Source organism: Falco naumanni, chromosome 14 (assembly GCF_017639655.2).
Source record: "Falco naumanni isolate bFalNau1 chromosome 14, bFalNau1.pat, whole genome shotgun sequence".
NCBI lineage: Eukaryota > Metazoa > Chordata > Aves > Falconiformes > Falconidae > Falco > Falco naumanni.
The window spans coordinates 10,572,218-10,594,133 of record NC_054067.1 but is presented as its reverse complement, the minus strand read 5'-3'; the positions used below and the strand labels follow the sequence as shown (position 1 = coordinate 10,594,133).

At 43.5% G+C, this 21,916-nt stretch overlaps 1 protein-coding gene across 1 annotated transcript; it reads left to right on the top strand.

Annotated features, from left to right (window-relative positions):
- The first annotated feature begins 12,917 nt into the window (after nucleotides 1–12,917).
- SLITRK2 (SLIT and NTRK like family member 2) lies at nucleotides 12,918–16,878 on the top strand. The gene is made up of 2 exons (XM_040614782.1): nucleotides 12,918–13,157; nucleotides 13,650–16,878. The coding sequence occupies exon 2, from the start codon at nucleotides 13,693–13,695 to the stop codon at nucleotides 16,264–16,266; it is 2,574 nt and encodes an 857-aa protein (XP_040470716.1). The 5' UTR covers nucleotides 12,918–13,157; nucleotides 13,650–13,692; the 3' UTR covers nucleotides 16,267–16,878.
- The last annotated feature ends 5,038 nt before the right edge of the window (nucleotides 16,879–21,916 follow it).

Sequence of the window (21,916 nt, the reverse complement as noted above, 5' to 3'; positions counted from 1 at the left end):
CTGACTCTAGCCAACAGTTTTCTACTGTCTCAAATCTTGCATGGTCCCCTACAAGGGGACTGGCTCTGCTGGCAGTGTTAGACAGGCCATGAGAGCCCCCTTACGGGGCACAGAAGTGATTTTTCTACTGACACATGGGCAGGTCGCTTAACTATTGTTCCTATGACTATATAAGAAGCATGTTTTCACGCAGTCAAAAGCAACCTTCCAAAAGAGTTGAAAAGAAGATTATTTACCTTTCTGAATCAACAGTAGGGTCCACATCAGGTATGTAATGGGAGCCTGAAAAAAAGACTTGGTTGATGAAACTGCCACCCTCACCAAAGAATTTTTGAATGGTCATGCCCTAAATTGTCCTGTCTGTATTTTCCAAACACAGTGTAGCCATCTGAAAACCAAATTCTCATTTAGTGCCTAAGCGGTGAATGAAGTTAGCACTCAGTTAAACATAAAGATAACTGCACGGCTCATACAGGAAGATCTGATGCATAAATTTTAACACAATGAGCCAGCACTGTGTTCATTTTTGTTTAAAATAAAAATTAGTAGAATCTGTCTATCAAAAAGATTTTTAATAAACTCAAAAAAACATGGTATTTTTCCTGTAAAGGGAAAAGTGTATATGATGAAGATGAAGGTAATTAAAAAGGTTCTTAAAAATAGGAAAAAAAGATAGGGAAAACAACTTCAGTTAATTCTCCTTTTCAGGATCTAATTAACCTTAAAAATTGTGAGTCCCCAGCCTTTCCCATGCATTTCAATGCAATGGAGAATGCCCCTTGCTACAAACTACAGGTCTGATTTAATGGAGTTTTGATTGAGGATAAAGACAGAAGAGTCAGCCTGTGGTACCCTCTCTTTACACTGAAAAGTGTCCATTTCCAAAGGCAAATGCACTCAGCTCAGTCATCCCAATTAAAGTGTCGGCTGCTATTCAGCATAACCAAAGATAGCACAAAGAATTCAAAAGAATCAGCCATCACGGCATATTTACAAAGGCAGCACAGAAATTGATGTTGGCTAGGGACAGCAAAGGAAAACACATGCTATTTAAACAAACAGATGTACATGCATATATGTATATATTTAGAGATACAGATCTCCCACACACACATATATCACACAATAAAATTACATTAAAAAGGAGAAAAAACCTTTTGCTGCCTTTAGGTCATTCTCTCAGATCTTTTGTCTGTGTGAAAATATGCAGAACTACAGCTGAAGCTGCAGTATCTGGCTGTTGAAATAGTACATTCTTGCTGCACGTAAAAAGTGTTAAAAATAAATAAATTTTCACAGACCATTTCTTTCCACGGGAGTCTACATCAACTCATCTAGTATGCACAGCACACATAAACCCTGATCTTACGCTGATGTCAGACTGCCGTAACCCCTCATGCCTCTAGAGGAATTTCTGTGCTGAGATCAGGATCCAGCCCGATGCCGACCGGGTCATACCCTGCAGTGGTGCCAGGCACAGATCTCCTACTGACATCTCTGGAGGTTCTGGATCAGTGCTAGTGGCAGTCTGTTAAATCCAGGTCAAGTCACCTGAAATGCTCCAGCATCCTTCTTTCCAAAATGCCCACCAGTTACTATATTTTTATCAGAAAGAACGAGAGAGAACGCAGAGAGTTCCCTGCCAAAGGTTATCTCCAAGTTCATAGTGTGTGTCCTTACGCTGCCACATCCAATAAATCGTTAATGCCGCCTGTTCCAAGCAGGTTCCCTGGGACTGGTTTTGTGGGGCCAGCATGAATTTGTGCAGGCTGCTGCAATACGGACAACAAGCTGGGGACAAGCAGGGCTGGCACCACAGCGCTTTGTGGACATGGCCAGCCTTCAACTGCTTGTGAAATGATCTTGCAAAGTTCAACTTTCAACTGCTACTGCTGTTTTCAAGAACAAAAGAGACTCAGGCAATCGGAGTCTGCTCAGCAAGGACAAAGCTTACCCGGAGCAGCAGGCACCTCCTCAAAGTCCTCTGCGGTGGCTTGGAATGTCCCACAGAAGGGTAAGGGATGCTCTGCTCCTCTCAGCCTCCTGCAGAGCACTAATACTGGGTGCTGGGGCCCACTGAAAGAAACATCCCGGGGTTTTTGACTAGGTGGATGTTCATGCTCACACAGAAGGAGCTTCAACCACTTTGGCCTACCCATGTGGATCAAAATTACTGGGGTGGGGGTGGGTGGGGAGGGGCTGCAGTGTAATGCTGTGGCTTCACAGTAGTCGGGGTGAAGGTAACTTCTGACTCCTCTTATTTGAGATGAAATTTACTCCCAAAAGCTAACACAAGATATTGATAAAGTCCTTCTTAAGCCCTTGAAGATCCACCTCAATTTTGCTATACAACAGCCAGCATGGGTTTACATCACATGGAAATAAACTGGTACATAGCCCATGCTCTTGTACTGGGCACAGTGATGGACTTTGCACCCTTTTATCCCTTTGTAAAGCCAGATGACCCGGGCTAGCAGCAGCAGGATGCCACCACAAAGTGTAATTAATTTCTAGCTTCTCTATTTTTTGGAATAGCAAAATTTATGACAATCATAAAAACACATTGATAAAACCTAAGCATAAACACCACGACCGAGAAGTTGTTTTGCTGTCATCTCAAGGAATCACCTATTTGCAAAGTACATGGCAATATCAAAGAGCTCTCTATTGATTAAACTTTGAAAATAAAATTGCACCACTTATCATACGCTGTTTGCAAAAATGCCAATCATTATAATACTCACATAAGCATACTGTGTCTCCCCCCTGAACTCATTAAATTTATTACTGAGACTCTATCCTGAGCTGCCTACATGTGGAAAAAAATATCTTTCAGATAACACATTAACATTTATAACCAGTATTTCGAGCTGTGCTTGGTGCCATCTCAAAAGATAAGGGTCTTGTCAGCATTTCCAGTACAAACCTCATTTCAGGGGATGGAGGGAGGGAATGGCAACACTATTTCAGCTATTTTAAATGACACCTGCAAGAAGTCTGACATACAAGTTGTCAATCTAATTATACCTACCTTTCAGAGACAGGTGCATCCTTCATCTCCATATTCAGTTTAAAACAGTGAAATTCTCAGTACATCATTGTAAACTACCTGGCAAGTGCTACCATTCTGCTTGTGCATACAGCAACCCACACAATTACAATTCTAGATCTAAACCTTCATATTACAAGAGCTTTTAAGGTATGGAACAAAAATGATATGACTGCTTTCTCAAAGGTTTATTTGTACTCTACAGAAGAAAGAAAGAGATATGCAAAAAAAAATAGCTAACAATACAACAATGAGAGCTTGGTCCATAACTCATGTTATCAGATGTTCTTGCAACATCAAAATACTAGTAATACTGAGTACAAAAGTTAATGACAAAAGCGGTAAAAAATAACCACTAAATATGTTTTTTGGGGGGAGAAATTTGTAGATGTAGTGCACCTACCTTTCAGCCCAGTTCTACTACAGGTAGAGAGTAAGTTATGTTTTACAAAATTACACCCATTAGAGGCTGACGTTAAAGTATTATGTCAAAAGATATTTATATTAGTAAACCCAAATATTATTCAAAATTAGGCAGATGTCATAAGGAAAGCCAGGCTTCAGAAAACCACAACAGCTCTAAAAAAGAAAGTATTGCAGTGCTTATACTTGAGATAATCAGGACCACCAACCAGTTCTTAGCCAAATAGCTATAAAGGAATGATCTCATCCCTATCTAATTCCAAGCACATCAGTATCACCAGCTAAAAATAATAAAGCCAAACACTTTTATCTGCAAAAGCAACAAGATTTCTAGTCAGAAAGCTCAAATGCTAATGAGTTTAGTGGTTGCAAAGCAAAAATATACTGGAGCAAATATGTGCACAAATAACTGGTTTTGCCCACTGTTTTCAAGGGTCCAAGCCACAGTTGATTACCAAAGCTGACTGAACTGTCCTCTTCTCCTTCCAGCTTCACCTGCTGCTCAGTCATGATATGGACATTAAAATCTCCTGCTGTGTAAAGGATTTTATTGCTTTACAGGAAAAAGATTGATACATATTAAAAAAAAAAATCATATAAAGGATGGGCAGTTATTCATAAATTATATGCTTTGTAATGGAAAGAAATTACATAAGTGTTATGGAATACATACATACACTTTAGACTGAGGCCAAATGTTCACTCCCTCTTGCCAAAGCTGTTCCACTTCACATGGAATCTAATGGACTAGAAAGACACCACACAAGGAACAAGATCTGCATGTGGCAGTTAGGATGCTGACTATTCAACAAATTCAGGTGTCCCCTGGCATCCCCTAGCATTCAGGCTAGAAGGGAGATGACTGAGCATCTTCAGCATCCTGGACCACAAGAACTATAATATAAAGCAGAAGTATTACCTTAGCTTCTTCCTTTACTGTTGTCCTTTCAGTTAACGCACCACGTTTGGTGCATTCCTGCTTTGCTTTGAAATGAGTCTGTCAAGACAGAGATGGCTCTGAGAATGCCCGGGAAAACAACTTCAAGACCAGGCAAACTGTAACATTAAGAGTCAAGATATCAAGTAATTTTAAGCACCATCAGAATCTGATCACCCTTGATAGGGGAGGAGAATCTAAGTATGCCTATTTGCTACCTGAGCACTTAAATCTCCCTATAAAATGTCATATTGGCTATTCGAGATTTGCATGTTTTTGTGTTTAACTCCCCAGAGCAGAAGTCAGCTGAAAGCCTGGCCCCGTGAAGTCAAAGGGAGATTTGTCAGCAGCTGAAGTCTAGGTCAGGATTTTATGTATGTTTGTATTGTGCTTTGAGCAATAACAACTCAGGGAGCTACTTCAGATGCCAAATAAATTTTCAGGTTTCCCTGGAGTTTGGAATTCTTTATTCTAAGTGATTCTCCCCAACATATTAATGCAACCACCATCCTCATATGTTCTAATTGTCTCATCAATTTCTTTTCATGCCACTTTGAGTTATACATCATGCTTCAAAGTCATTATTTGTAACCAGCTGCCTTCCACAAAGAGAAATATTATAGAGCATTTTTCAGGTAAATGATTACTGCTCACAGACAGCAAAGTTTGTGGTTAAAGTGATGTGGAAAAGACTGCAGAAAAGCAGAGAATATTTTTCCTTAGTCAGAAAAATAAGTCCTTAATTCTCAGGGTCTTAACTTTTCTATCCTTGGAAAACCAAAACAGATACTATTTTTCCTAAAAGCTACATCACTGTTTGTTTGGGGTTTTTTTGTTTGTTCCAACTTATTACACCCTGTTTTCAGAGATAAACCGCTTGCTTTTTCAGTGTAATTTCTTCTTTCCTATCAATTCATGGTGGCTTCTTGGCCTGCACTGGTCTGAGTGACTAACCATAAACTAGCTTCACCTCTGACACCAGAAACCACCATCTCAGTCCCACAAGATCCTTTGCACCTGTGTAACATGAAACAGTGAAGTACTCATATTGAACCTATGCAGAAACAGGACCTTGAAACAGCCCTGCAAATAACGGCAAGTCTGATCTGAAGTGAAAACATTTTCAAACCATAGGCTATTCCAGCCCATTACCACTCGATATCGCAGGAGCCTGCAAACAACAAGGCAAATGTTTAAGAACATATTCCCTGTCCATGCTCCTGACAGGCAGTTGTGTGAGCAGCCAAAACACAGATTTTAAGTTTTGAGCCAAACTCTGATGTGGATTTTTCTGATAGGTAACAGTGGATGTGCGTGGTGGGTTGACCTTGGCTGGACGCCTAGTGCCAATCAAGCTGCCTTATAACTGCCCTCCTCAGCAGGATCAGGGCAGGGGGAGGGCAGAAAATAAGATGGATAAAATTTCCTACTGGGTCTAGAGGAAGGCAGTTTAATAAATCAAAAGCAAAGGCTGCACACAGAAAACAAAAGATTTATTCTCTACTTCCCATCAGCAGGCAATGTCCAGCCACTTGCTGGGGCACAAGGCTTCAGTATCTGTAGCAGTCGCTCTATAAGACAAATGCTGTAATTAACAAATGCCTCCTCTTCCTTTCTCTTAGCTTTTGTTGCTAAGCAGAGGTCATATGGTATGGACTATCCCTGTGGTCACCTCGGGTCAGCTGTCCTGGCTGTGTCCCCTCCCAAGACCTTGCCCACCCCCAGCCTAGCAGTGATGGGGGCAATGCTGGAGAGACAGCAGTGATGCTGTGGGAGTGCTGCTCAGCACCAGCCAAAGCACCCTGTGTTATCAGCACCTCTCCAGCCACCAGCACAAGCTCAGCACTGTGAGGGTCGCTATGGGGAAAATCAGCTCCATCTCAGCCAGACCCAACCAAATGATGCCAGGCTGCAACCTTTTGTCTGGCTGGGGCATTTCTGAGTCACTTCTGCTGAAGCAGTGGGAAACTGAAATCTCTAATGGCCACCACCTTTCATCAAATCTGGTCCAAACTATTTGTAAAGGGAGGAGATTTTGACTGACAGCCACGCATATACACATACTGTGCACATACATAAAGCACAGTTACATTTCTCCTAGAAACCAAGTAAAAACACAAAAGCCAATGTCCAGCTTTTCTTCATTCGGCAACTGTTTACAAACATCTCATAGAATGAACTTAATGGGAGGAATTTTTGGGAACACATGGAGTCTGAAAAAATGCTGGGTTTTTTTTTCTACTCATCTCATTTTTTTCTGGAGCAGAACCAGAAATGTGACCTCTGTGCATAATGACAACTCAATGACACGGCTCTCAGTCTGAATGTGGAATATGAAATGCTCACTGTGAACTGCTCAAAAATAATCCTCAGTCCATGATTATTCATAGAAATTATTTGGTGAATAATTTCAATTAAATAAATTCAAGGAATCAAGAAAAAAGGCTAAACTAATAGAATACATAATTTATCATGAATAATTCATCTGGAGAAACTCCCCCCCCCCCCCCCCGCCCCAGCATTGCAAAAAGACTGCTCAAGACATAGGGCACTGAAGTCCCACTTAAGCCCTGTTTTCAGGTCTTAATTGGGGGCTTTCGTGATGAATCACTCTGGGCTGGCCCTCTGCCCAGGACTGAATTTCACCCACTGCTCCTGCTCCTTACATATTGCTAGATATGTCATTAGCACAGTGGGGATTTGGATCCTTTCAACTTTACTGCCATAAAAATAATGATATGGAGAGATTTCATTATGTTTCTTTTATTACTAATAAATAAAGGGAAGAAAACTCTCACATCAACCCACCAGACTTTCAACAGTGAACATTCATCATACCCATACATCAACTGCATTAGGCAAATCTGAGCCCCATTACTAAGGCATGTCGATTCAGCAAAGCAAGACGACCTGATAATTTCAACAAGACTGAATTACTAAAAGCACTTGTGTGCACTTGTGCTTGCATGATGGGACATTTTGAGCTAAAAACATTAACAGTATGTAACAAGCAGATTATGACTCTGAGGAAATCTGAAAAATTGCATTTATAAATGGTAGTCGTAAATATTACTGTAGACATTCACCCATTCAAAACGAAAGGAACGAGAAAGCCTTTGCTGTTTTAAGGATGGAAAAAAACATACTGGTTTTTTTTTGTTGTTGTTCTTGATGCTCAGCAATGTCATCACAGAATATCTATTATCACGAAGATTCATCTAGCTCTTCCTATCAGAGAAAAAGACCCATTGACATGATGAAACAAAGCACTTCCAAAAATATTTAATCCACTCAATAACATCTGAGTGCACGCTTTTAAGTTAAACATTTGCTCAAAGTTATCCAAATCCCACTGAAATCAGGAGTCCTTCCACTGACACCAAAGGGCTTTGGATCAGACATACTGCCTTGATGAGGAGGATGAACACATTCATAAATGTCAACCGTCTTACAGTACTTTGCTGGGTTCTATGCTAATAGGAGTGTATGTAGAAGAGGAGGGGAGATTTGTTTTTCTATGCAAGAAAGAAAAAAAGATTGGGCTAAAGCTAAAACAAAGTGCAGTCTTATTTACATATTGGTGAGTCTGGCAGTACCCCCAGTGCACAGCTACCTGGGATGCTTTCTGACAGACAGCTTCTCTACTGCATTTCCTGCTGAAACCAATCTTACTGGTATTTCAGCTCACAAGATTAACTTATTTGTAAGAAAGTTAGAATCCCACATTAATGATACAAAACAGCAGAAACTGATAGTTTCACTGCTGCGTTTTGCACGGCCAGTGTAAAATCATTCTGTGCTGTTACAAAACAATTACCTCAGATACATTAAAACAAATCATGGTGAAGGTTTTTTTTCGTAAAAAAATGACATTGTAAATAGACAGTGGGTCCCAAAAATATGTATCCTTGCCCAGGGTCTGTGACCTTGCAGGAGGCAGCAACTGAGGGAAGAATGCATGTTGATTTTAAGTCGTAGTTCATTGCATTCTTTTATTTATACAGTACGTAGTCATGAAGTGCCAGTAAACAATATTCTGAAGGAGACCATGGCTCTCCATATGTTTCAATGGTTGGGGAAAATGGAGCTAAAAAAGTACATCTGGAAGCCAAGGAAATTCAATACAGGTAATTACTGACTGTCAGAAAAAAACAGCTCAGCAGGCACCACACATCAGAAGGCACTGTCATTCAGGAGTGCCCCTCTGTCCCCAGACCAGCACATCCACCCCCTCTTCTTTCGTGGACACTTCAACACAACCATCTCTGTCCTCTGCCTCTCTCGGGCATGCATTACACCAGCTCGCTGTTGCTGGGCAGCACGGGTGAGCAGGGATGGATGCCAGGGCCATGGAGGGCAAAGCCTGCCAGCTCCTTCCTCCCTGTCTTTCATGCTCACTCTCCTTCACTCATCCCTTGCTCATCCCTTGCCCAAAGAAAGCAAGTGAAAGCCAGAGCCTCCTCTTTCACCCTCCCCTTTACAGCATACTTTCCAGTGCTGCTGGATGAGATAAAACTTGGATTACAAGTAACAATTATTTTGCATACTGCTCACTGCTAAATCTGGAAACTCTTTATTTCCTTAATAATTACTATTAAGTGACGCACAAAAATATCCCACTTATAGTACAGGAAAGATTCCAAAAATGTATATATTCACAGAGGCAGAATGTCTCCGGCTACAAAGAGGCACGGACACACAAACACACAGAGGCATACAGAGAAATATCCCCTTGCAAAGCAAGAATACAGGGTACTTGTTGAATAGTAATGATAATTATCTCAGAACCCTAAAAGCTGACACGGAGGAGGCATCTCATATTATGCAGTTCAGGATCACAGGATGAGGAACTCATGAGATCACTAAATACCTAAATTTACAAAATCCCATTGTTTCACCACATCAGTCACTATGTTTTGTTCACAAAAAACAACACTGGTATATATTTATGCTACCTGAATACATCCCTGCTTACCCACCACCAGCACCCAGGATACTTTGATAGTTTCTAATGATCAGTAAAACTTAAATCATGCCCTCCATCCAATTTGCAGAGATTTTTGCTTAGTTTCTCACTGCATTCTTCTATTTATTCCATGAGACTTAGTAGATATGTTTGTTCCTTCTTCATTTATATACAGACAAACAAATAAACTGATAGGTAAAGATGCATAAGTAGCTTTTAGCATCCATCTGCAGATACAATGTGGAGATAGAAAATGATCTCCACGTTTCCAGACTTACTCTTCTCCTTGATATTTACTCTTACAGAAGGACAACACCATGATGTCCACTAGGCAGGAAGGGTAATTATCTGCACCAAATTTTATGCTTCCTGCTGTGGTCTGGCTGTTTTTTTTTCCCTGCCAGCAGATCGCTGAAGTGATGGCTTGAGGACCATGCAGAGGCCAAGAGCTGCTCTGGTGTATGTACCAACATGCAACTAACACAGACTATTTGAAGTTGGTTAAGGACGGTATCAGGCAAGTATTTAGTTCATACTTGCTCTGCAGCTGTCTGGGAGTGCCCCCATGGGAAACTGGTACGGGGAAATTAAGGGCTCTTAAGCCAGCAGACAAGGATGTTACAAGGATAAAAATTTCACACTGAAGGTAGCCAGATGCAGAACTGTGAAGAAAGCGCATTTTCTTACCTGTGGGAGATGAAAGCTATTGGAACAATTTACCAGACATTATGGTAGATTTTCATCATAGGCAATTGCTAAAATATGCCTGGATATGTTACGGTTTTTCGGGGTTTTTCTTTTTCCTAGGAAGTATGATCTAGTTTAAACAGGAATTAATTCCAATTTAGCTTATGGCCTGGGTTATGCAAGATCTAACAGCCACAATAGTTCCATTAAGTCTTATAATCTAAGTTTATGAATCTGTACTCAGTCTTCATAACTTTGCTCCAAAAAAGGAAGATGAGGGAACACAGCAAATTTAGTGATAGGGAAAAAAACCCAAAACCCTCTCAATGCTTACAGATCAGGTGTAACACTGAATTTTCCCAGACCCTCACAGGCTGCTGTATCAACCTGCCTCCTGGCCTTCCATTCCTGGAGGCTCCCAGATAGTCACAGCCTGTAAATGTTCCTGCATTCAACATGCAAAAATAAAAAGGCAGTAAAACAGGTGGGGGGAAAAAAAAAAAAAAAGCTGTTCCTTTATACTCTGTGTTTTTAATTGAAGGGATTATAAAACACTTCAGGCATGCTGAGAAATCATGACTTTGTTCCTAAATAAAAATCTGTAGCTATTTTTTTTAAAATCCTTGTTCCTCCTCCTACAACAGTGGTTATTATATGCATGCATTTGCAGTGTAATAGAATCGGTATCATCTCTGTGTCTTATTACTGTTGCAATCCCCTAACATGCTGTTCCTTCCATCCCACATGAATCTGGTAATTACTGCTGAGGCATGCCATGCGTACACTTTCCTTTCCAAGGCAGCATCAGCTGTTACCACAAATACATTTCCTACGTACTAGTAAACACAGGCAAGTGGAACAGTATATGTTGCCCCGTGAGCCAGTTCCAGAACATCATCCTTACTCACCAGAAAGCGGCACGTCACTGAAACTCACGGACATGAAACAAATGTACACTGTGAGATGAGAGAAAAATGCACTGGACTTACTTCTGCTTTCAGCTTTTGCTGTGTGTTGGAGTGAGCCCTGTGAGTGCTGACAACGCTGTGCAGAGCTGCTCAGGTGAGACATGCTGAAGGTAGGTTACAGGAGCGTGTGTGTGCCCCTGTGCGTGTGTCAGTGTGGCCAGGGCTGTGTAGGAATATTCTCCCTTCAGACAAACAGAACAAAAAAATCAACCTGGGTCTACTTTTACCTTCTCTTTTCAGGCTCGTGCCCCTAAACTCTGTTAGAAAGATCTGAAAATAAGATTTCCTGTGTTCTGTAACTGGTCTGATTTTGCTACCTGAATACCCTATCTTAAAGTTTAAAGCGGAAAACAAGCAAAACAATCTCACAGAATCATAATCTGGCTGCTGGTGTATTAGTGTTGTAAAACCCCTGACCTGCTACAGACATCTTTCCCGATCTAGCAATTTTTTGCTCCTGAATACAGCTGGATAAAGAGAGTTAGAAACAGAGCAGCAATAAGTGCATTTCAGAATCCCAATCTTGTTGAAATTCATGTAGCACTACACCCAGAGCATGCTCCAGTGTGGGATGCTCCTGCTTTTTCCACAACCTCTCAAATTTTTGACAGGGAAGTTGCAGCTGCTGCAATCCCCAATTCAAACTCCAGCACCCTTCCTGCCCAGCCATGCTGCAAAGGCATCTGCGCTGGCTGCTGCAGGGTGCTCCCCTTTCTAATCCCAAGACCTCCGCAAGAACAGACAATACATCTCTGCTGCTCCTAAAACGTGGGCTCTGGTACTTAATGGCTAAAGAATAACACAAGATGATGGCACCACTTTTGCCAAGTCCAGCACTCTTTTGGCAGCAAACCTCTACGTTCTAAAGACTAAGTGAAGTGAGTAAAGTTCCCTATAAAAATCTGGTTATAGCGCACCCTGCCATATTAGCACTTTAAAACTTAATTGTGGAGTGTTTTGGGGTTTTTTTTGGAGAAAAAGTGAACCCGAAGTTTTTACCTTCCAGATAGAGATCAAGAACAGTCATCCTTCCCCATCAAACAGATCTGTGTTCAGTGCATGGTGCTTAAGCAAAGTCACAGTAACTCACATCCAACATCTTGTTCTTTTAAATAGGCAGCCAAACGCTATACCATAGCATCGCAATTTGGCAGCAGGAGTCGTCTAGCCAGTGTGAATGATCACGTTAGCTGTGGCCTGAGCTGCTCAGCCCTCGGGCGAGCTTCCCAGGGCGCGCAGGGATGCAGGCACCCGGCTCCGCTACCTGCCGGCCCGGGCGGGGGGAGCCGCGGAGCTGCCCCAGCGGGCAGGGCCGGGCAGGGCGGTGCGGGAAGGGGCGCGCTGCCGGTGCGGGAAGGGGCGATGCTGCCGCCAGCCCCGGGGGTTGCAGCACCCCTGCCCCGACAGCCGGACCGTGCGGGCGGTGCGGGTGCAAGGTGTGGGGGGTGTGTGCGGGGGCTGTGCATGTGTGCGCGGTGCGGGGGTGGGGGGGTGTGCGCGCGGTGCGGGGTGTGCGCGCGGTGCGTGCGCACTCGCCAGCTGGCTTGTGCCGAAGCAGCTGCTCGACTTGCTCTCGATCCCGAGCGCACGGATTTGGGGACTCGGGGCCAAAAATCCTCTCCGGACCCAGGTGAATCCGCTTGTTACCTCACTGCACCGCCCGGCTCCGAGTCCCCGCGCTGTCCTGGGCGCGGCGGCAGGCGCTGGCAGGGCGCTCCCGCGACGAGCCCCCGCGCCGGGAGCGGAGCCGGCTGCGGGAGCCACCGGGGCGGGGGGGAATGGGGGTGGGGGGCTGGGAAAAACGTGTCCCCCCCGCCCCCGACGTGACGTCAGCGCGGCTCCGTGCGGGGCAGCCGGCAAAAGCGCCGCGCCGCGCCGCGCCCCGCGCAGAGCCGCCCGCCATCCCGCAGCGGCGCCGCCGCCGCTCCTCGCCCCCCGCCCGGCCCAACTTCCCGCCGGGACGGGACCGGACGGGACGGGACGGCGGCGCCGCCGCCTCGCTGGGCTCCTCCTGAGGCGTGAGGCGGGCGATGCCTCTCGCCGCCGGGCGCCTGGCTCCCGGGGCGCGGTGGCGGCTCTCGGCGGCGGCCCCTGCCCCTGCCGCCCCCTCGGGCGCCCCGAGAGCAGGTACGAGCCGGGCGGCGCGGGGGGCGCGGGCAGCGCGGGGCGGCGGCTCCCGGCTGCCGGGAGGGGGCAGGGGGCGGGGGGGGGGCGTTTATTCCCCCCCCCTCGGCTCAAACCGCTGGCGGCGAGCGGGAGCCGGCGACCGGGAGCGGGGCTGCCCCGGGCCCGGAGCCGCGCTGCTGGCGGCCGCCCAGGCGCAGGCGGCGGCTGCAGAGGGGTCAGGGGGGTGTCAGCGCGGGGAGGGGGTGGGCGGTTTTCGGTGAGCTCCCCGACGGCGCTTCCCCCCAGCAGCTCCGCGGGCGCTTCCCGAGAGGAGAAGGATGGGTCTGTGTGTGTGTGCGGGGGGGGGGGGATCAGAGGAGTTTTGCAAGTCGCTGCCTTGCCGCCCCCCCTCTGCCCGAAGCCCTGCAACCTGCTTTGCCCTCTCCTCGCAGCCCCCACGCCTGGCTGTTTTCACTGGGGATTTCTTCTTTCTCTCCTTACCTGTCTCAAAAGGTTTGACTGTAGGTACCAAAGTGGGGATCGACGGCGCATAAAGATGCTGAAGGGTGTTTGGTTGCTCAGTTTGTTAACAGTGGCTGGGATCTCGCAGACAGAGAGTCGCAAACCTGCCAAAGACATTTGCAGCAAGAGCCGCTGCCCTTGCGAGGAGAAGGAGAACGTGCTGAACATTAATTGTGAAAACAAAGGATTTACAACCGTCAGCCTCCTCCTGCCACCACCATCCAAGATCTACCAGCTGTTTCTCAACGGGAACGCGCTGACCCGCCTGTTCCCCAATGAGTTTGTCAACTACTCCAACGCTGTGACCCTCCACTTGGGCAACAACGACATGCAGGAGATCCGCACGGGGGCCTTCAGCGGCCTCCGCACCCTCAAGAGGCTGCACCTCAATAACAACAAGCTGGAAGTGCTGAAGGAGGACACGTTCCTGGGCCTGGAGAGTCTGGAGTACCTGCAGGCTGATTACAATTACATCAGCGCCATTGAGGCGGGGGCTTTCAGCAAGCTGAACAAGCTCAAAGTGCTGATTCTCAATGACAACCTCCTGCTGTCCCTGCCCAGCAATGTCTTCCGCTTTGTGCTCCTCACTCACCTGGACCTGCGGGGGAACCGGCTGAAGATGATGCCTTTTGCTGGTGTGCTGGAGCACATTGGAGGCATCATGGAAATCCAGCTGGAGGAAAACCCCTGGAACTGCACCTGTGACTTGCTGCCACTCAAGGCCTGGCTAGACACCATCACCGTGTTCGTGGGTGAGATAGTCTGCGAAACCCCCTTCAGGCTCCACGGGAAAGATGTGACCCAGCTCACCAGGCAAGATCTCTGCCCTAGAAAAAGCTCCAGTGATTCAAACCAGAAGGAAAAACACCCTGTCCTCTCAGACCCACACATCTCAAGGCTATCGCCCACAGCCAACTCTGCCATCAGTCCCACCAGAGCCCCAAAAGCCAGCCGGCCACCCAAAACAAGGAACCGCCCCACACCCCGTGTCACTGTGTCAAAAGACAGACAAATATTCGGACCTATCATGGTTTACCAGACAAAGTCTCCTGTGCCCATCACCTGCCCAGCTGGCTGCATCTGCACTTCACAGGGCTCAGACAATGGCTTAAATGTGAACTGCCAAGAGAAAAAGATAAGTAACATCTCTGATCTCCACCCTAGGCCAACCAGTCCAAAGAAACTTTACCTTACCAGTAACTATCTGCAAGTCATTTATAGAACTGATCTTGCAGAGTACAGCTCTCTGGATTTGTTACATCTAGGAAATAACAGAATTGCCGTGATACAAGAAGGTGCCTTTACAAACCTCACAAGTTTACGTAGACTTTATCTTAATGGCAACTACCTTGAGATTCTGTACCCGTCTATGTTCCACGGGCTGCACAGCCTGCAATATCTCTACCTAGAGTACAATGTCATTAAGGAGATCCTGCCACGCACCTTTGATGCTCTGAGTAATCTTCACCTGTTATTTCTCAATAACAACCTGCTCAGATCTTTGCCTGACGACATCTTTGGCAGCACTTCCCTCACCAGACTCAACCTTAGAAACAACCATTTCTCACACCTGCCTGTGAGAGGAGTCTTGGACCAGCTCTCAGCTCTAATTCAGATAGACCTCCAGGAGAACCCCTGGGACTGCACATGTGACATCTTGGGGCTGAGGAACTGGATAGAGCAAGTCACTGACCAGAACAACCAGCAATCCAATCCCCCCGTGGTTATCAACGAAGTCATATGTGAGTCTCCCAACAAACACTCTGGAGAGCATCTGAAATTCCTGAGCAAAGAAGCAATCTGCCCAGAGAACCCCAGCTTGTCAGATTCTTCTCTCCTCTCCATGAACCAGAACACAGATACACCCCATCTCCTTGGTGTCTCGCCCAGCGCCTACCCAGAAATACACACTGAAGTTCCGCTGTCTGTCTTAATTTTGGGCTTGCTGGTTGTGTTTATTTTGTCGGTCTGTTTCGGGGCAGGGCTGTTTGTCTTTGTCCTTAAGCGCCGGAAGGGGGTGCAAAGCATGCCCAGCAGCGCAAACAACTTAGATATAAGTTCGTTTCAGCTCCAGTATGGGTCTTACAACACTGAGACCCATGATAAAACCGAAGGACATGTTTATAACTACATTCCCCCTCCTGTTGGACAGATGTGCCAAAACCCAATCTACATGCAAAAGGAGGGGGATCCAGTTGCCTATTACAGGAATCTCCATGAGTTTAGCTATAGCAATCTTGACCACAAAAAGGAAGATCCCACCAGTCTTGCATTTACAATCAGTGCAGCTGAATTACTGGAAAAGCAGTCCTCGCCAAGGGAACCAGAGCTTCTGTATCAAAATATTGCGGAAAGGGTCAAGGAACTCCCTGCCGGAGGATTAGTTCATTATAACTTTTGCACCTTACCCAAAAGGCAGTTTGCCCCTTCATATGAATCAAGACGCCAAAACCAGGACAGGATAAATAAAACTGTTTTATATGGAACTCCCAGGAAATATTTTGCAGAACAGTCTAAACCTGAGCATCCTTTACTCCAAGGAAAGCTACAAACAGAACCAGACTACCTCGAAGTTCTGGAAAAACAAACTGCAATCAGTCAGCTGTGAGGGGGGAGGTGGGAGACAAAGGAAAATTTTTAAATGATCTCAGCATCACGTTTGATTGAGTCTGACATCTGTGCTGATGTCATCTGTTGCATTCCCAACATTTCCACTTTTTAAATTGGAGAGGGAGTGAGAGAAATGGAACCCTTACAGCATAGCAGGGATATGGTGTTGCTTCTGCAACGTTCCCTTTAAGTTATTTCTAGATCTCTCTCCTTTTGACCCTTCTATAGGAACTGTCACTGCAAATGTATGTTTCTGTAATAGATCTTGCAAAATTCTTTTTGATTTGAAAGGGAATGAGGAAAGAGGTCTTTGGGTTTCCTGTTTGTTTGTTTGTTTTTCTTTTCATTTCAAAGTGGAAACTTAATGTATTATGTAGAAGATCTCCAAAGATCTTTTTTCCTGGACTATGACTTTCTTTTGTAAATAATAATATACAGTACTGCTGTTTCAATTACCAAGTATAGCCACTGGGCGTCACTTTTTTGTGTTAAAGTGCCTTTGCACTTTAAGTACATTATTACTTAATTGTTGCTCTTAGCTTTGATAAATTGATCCTATTTTAATGTGTTGTATTTTTGAAATTAAAAAAAAAATTGTAAAATAGATCTATGTCAGCTGCATTGAATTGAAAGGTTTGATTTATAGGAAAGCTGCCCTTCTTTAAATGGATAGTTCTAGGACCTTACAGACTCAAATGTGAATTATTGGGGTATTTTTTCCCTCTAGGTTTGTTTAGAGTGATTTACTGACAGCAACCGAGAGGATTTACCAACAGACTAGAGGTTATCAGATGCCTCAGCTAGGAGTAATAGCTCATTAATAAAAGACGTTTAACACAATGTCATAGTGAATTGAACAATTAATGTCCTTCTTAAAAGACTGCATAGCAGCTCTAACACAGTAATGTTCAGTGGTTTAACATTTTCATACTTAAGAGAACATTATTCATAATATTGTATGCATTAAATTAAGTATTTTTATACAATTTATGACAGTTTATATTTGTAATTTTTTTGGACTGAAATTAACATGTCCTTTTCCTGCCAGATACATTATTATTATTATTATTTTTTAATAAGCAGGGATACCAGCAGGGGTCATCCCACACCTCATTAAATTTATTAACATACAGGCAAATGAACCAATGCCAAAGTTAAAATTTGAACCTGGGAGTCTTAAGTCCTCCAAATCAAGGCAGCAGAAATCAGTATATGCATCACACTAACTTCCAGTAGTCTAAATTATGTCGTTTTCAGCAAAAGTAATGTTGCAATAATTCTAACCTACTAGAAAAAAACTACTATTAAGTTCAGTATCTTAAATTTTATAAAATGCTTTAAGTTAACTGAATTCTATTCTCAACATTGTTTTTTTTTAAGCCCATCAGTGAACAAATGCAGTAAGTCTTCTCCTTTCCCATTAACTCAGGCCTCTCTTACTCCAAGCTTTACATTATCACCTTCAGTTTACGTTTACTTCCCAGAGAATATTAAAACCATTTTTATCAACAAGTAAACAGTCAAACTTTATTAAGTCTTATTAACGTCTAAATAATTTCTAGATGCAAACATTATTGTGCAATTTAAACAAACAGCCCTTATTTACAACAAAAACAGTTTTGTTTTGTCTATTGTAAATCCTTATGCAACTGGGATGGTGATCTGCATATAAAGTAGGCCAGGCTTTTCAATTCCTTATTAAAGCAATTGATGGAGTCTGAAAGAAGCACACTGTTTCCTTTTCATAAATAGGTTACTGCACATAATAATCCTTTATTATCATGCGGAGATTGAAGTGGCCTCTGCTGACTGATTTTTAGAGCTTTACTATAGTTATTAATACCGTATCTACAACTTTGAAAATTTTTCAGCAATAGCATTTGAGCTATAAATAACTACAACCAATGTTCTAATCAGGACTTTGCCAAAAGGAAGTTGCTTTTTATTTAAGAGCTAAGGAGGCTTTGCATGTATATTGCCGGATATCTGAGCCATTCAGTAAACTGTCTTCTGATGATTTATGTGACATCTGAGTACGTTAATATGCTAACATGTCAATTCTTTATGTTTAGAGTCTGTAGCATCTATGGCTGTTCATTAGATCAGGTTTGAAATTGAAGTGCTGCAATGAACTACTGAAGAATCAGCCTTCAAAATGGTCTCACTTCAAGAAGGAGCCAAAACAGTATTACGTTAGTTGAACTTGGAACGTTTGACTGGAATAGCATCCTCCGAGTGAGGTACTTGTTTGAAAGCTTCCAGCAGTGATTGTCTTATTATGGTTTCTTTCCCTGGGTAATTAAAAGACTTTATTACTGAAGCCCTAAGAAAAGTAGAAATATTATTTTAAAGTTAAGTTATTAACTCGTATTGCCTGCAAAAGGAGTGGGATCTTTTATCTGGCACTGTAGCAGCTAGGATATTGTTATTCTCTAGTGAACCAGAACTATTTACAGTTTTTTTGCTCAGAAAAATGCCAATTTTTCCTACAAAAATATTTTCAATTTTCTAATGTTTGCAGACAACAGAGATAGGGGATTGATTATTTTAGTAACTTTATAGTAACTTTATCTTGTTTATTTTTACTGTTTCATCCTCGGACTCTCAGCATGTTTGCTTTGGTAGCACAGCTGTATTTTACAAAGGTTGCTGTTGCCTTATTTTTCCTTAGCTTTCCTAGTGGAATTTATTTAGTGGCTAGATTTTATTTTGCATCACCAGTACCAACTGAAAAATCATTATTGCTGTAGATCTTTAACGTTTGTTTTTATACCCTTCAGCTGACATCCGTTAAGCAATTCTTTTCATAGTGTGTCTAGGTGAGAGAGAAGGAGATTTTTTTCAGTTACGCTTAAAGAGATTTTGTTTAACAGGGAAAGTGTGTCGGTAGCTGCTGTGTAGAAGGTCTGTACGTTTCTTTAGCTGTGCAGCCCTGGAAGCTGCTGCTTGTTAGGGGAGAGCTGGTTGCCTGAGTAGTGGCTTGGTAATGAGTCTGAAAAAAATTTTCCTTCATAGTTTGAAAACTTTAACTCTGAAAATTATGTAACCAGGTTAGCAAAGTATTTTTTTCCAGAGGAAACAGTTTCCTTTCTTCATAAGCTTTCCTTTGTGGAAGTGGACATACTGACCTTTACAGAAACAGTAACAGTGCAACCGAAGCACTGTTAAAACTACGCAGTTATCTCCAGTGAAAATGAGGGGCAGTACGCTTCCAGTGCGTGAATACATTTTTTAACAGATCTTTCTGTGTAAGCGTGAAGTAAAGTTTATCGATGACTTAGAAACAGGTTTTCAGTAAGTAACTTCAATGGCAAAATGGACAGAGATGCTAACCTTGCACTGCTGTGGCCAGACTGCCCTATGGTTCCTAGGGAGGCATCTGTCTCCTGGGGTGATGCGGCTTTGCTAACAACAGAAAACACCCAGAAGATGATGGGTTAAGTGCCTTCCCTTTTTCTCCCCACAAACCAAGTGCAGCTTTTTGCAAAAGGGTATGCACTTTCTGTCTGGGTTCTCAAGTCTGCTGCGGAGCTACTCCAAAAGCCCACTGGTAGTCCTTTCTGCAGTCTCTTTTCCATCAGATTTCACCCTTTCAGGTTCCAGCATTTGCTCAGTTCCTACCTCACCTCTATTATCTGCTTCCCAAGCCCTCACCGTGTAATGCCCCAACCCTTCCTTTCATATTTGTCCCCTTGGGCTCTCCTTTTCTTCCCTAGCTAGCTCTGGAGGACTTATTTCAGCCTTGAAGGGAACTGATGTCCCTGCTGCACTGAGAGCTCAGCCCTTACCCCCTCCCGTGGCATTGCTGAGTAGCCCCAAGGCACCTGATGCCAGCGGAATTCCTGGGGGCCACGCTGGAGGAAGGTCTACATAGCTGTTCCCTCTTCCACTCCTTAAGCAGAGGAGAGAAGTGTAAGATCAAATAGTGTTTCAGCTTCCACGTAGGATTCCCTGTGTGCCAACCCTGGCTATGCAAGCAGCGGTTTTGAGTAAGAACCAACAGATGAGCTATCTGAAACTACTGGCATCACATCACACTTTCCTGTAATTTCAGCAAGTTGTCTTCAGAATGGGTTAATCTTGCCAAAATTAGCTAATAAAATTCAAGACTCAAACTGGTTGTGTTTGGTCTCCGGAGTACATAGCAAAAACCAGGCCATCCAAAGGTGATTTATTCCCTCCCAATACATATGGCATGAAATGGGCTACAGATATGCCTGCTTGTCTCCAGTAAATGTAGAGAGGATAGATGATGAGCACTGATTAGATGGTTAATTCTCACATAGCTGCAGTCAGCCCAGCCTGATCGCTTTCTAGCGCACCCACAGGCAACTCACATTCTCCACTGAGTATCTGCTAGTCTCTATCCCAAGACATTTCCATTCTGTCCAAGAGAGGAATGTTCCCCATGGAGTTTATAGCCTGCTTCAGTCAAAGGCACTGGCTTTTTACACCACCTTCTTGTGCTAACAGAGAGCTATACAGTAGCGTTTAGTTTGGTTTGGTTTTCTTCCCATCAGCCCTTGAGTTTCTAAAACAAATATCAAACTTCTTAAAGTTAGAAGCTGTAATTAGTAGGGTCAAAATAAGGATACCAACAAGCTAAATTGCCTAAATAAAAGTCTTAAAGAATAGTGATGTTGTATAGGAATACAAATGCCATAATTTTAAACTGCTCATGAGTGAAATAAGATACTGAAGATGTTAATGAAACTTCTTAGGCTTTTACAGGCTAATCACTGATACAGTTTGTGATTTTTCACATAACTGTTTTTGCAGATGGTAAATGTCATTTAACAGAGAGAGAAGGAAAAAAAAACCCCACACTATTTCCCAAAGTCCCTCCCCCCACTGTACAACTTCAAACCAACAGAGAAATTAACTTACGCAGATGATGTGGCATTTCTTGTATTTTTCCCTTCACTTTGAAAAAGTGTTCTGTACTAGAAGTACAGAAGTTATTCTTTTGTAGGAGGATCATTAAGTCTGTTTGGATTATCGATCTTATAGCTTTTCTGGGCACAAGGCCAATCATTTTGACTAAGGTTTTTAATCCTAGTTAATGAAGGAGGTGGATTAATGAGAAGGGGTTTGGGGTTTTTTGTTATTGGAGGGTTAGTTGAATTTTTTTAACCGGTAGATTGACATGTTTATGAATACAGATGAATGGATCATTTGAATGAAAGAGATGTTGGAGCTGCATTCGGAGATGCAGTCATTCTAAAGACCAAGTAGACTCAAGAGTACGAGTGAAGTTTGAAAAACAAGACATCATAACACTGGTTTTCTTCCTGAGCTCATAAACACAGAGGGCCCCCGTTTGAGTACAGCAGCGGCTTTTGTTGCATGCTGTTAACACTTGGAGGGATGAAATTAGAGGCCAGGTGCACCTCCGTTATCTTTAAGGATGTTCAGGTAACTGAAGTGTTCAGAATTTGGTTCTTATCTGATTGTTGCCCTATTTGTGCATGCATCTATATTACCACTGCAGTGGTAATGCAGTATGCTTGAAAAAGTAATCAAGGTAAAGTTTGCAAGAGTAGAGCTAGTAGCAATATTTCCTAAACTTTTTTATCTCTATTTTTTAAAATACAATGAATTAACCATATGTGTAATGAACGCCATAGTCTTTTAACTTATAAAGTCCT

Excerpts from the sequence above, each read along its gene's own strand:
- SLITRK2 (XM_040614782.1), top strand. The coding sequence starts at position 13,693 with ATGCTGAAGGGTGTTTGGTTGCTCAGTTTGTTAACAGTGGCTGGGATC.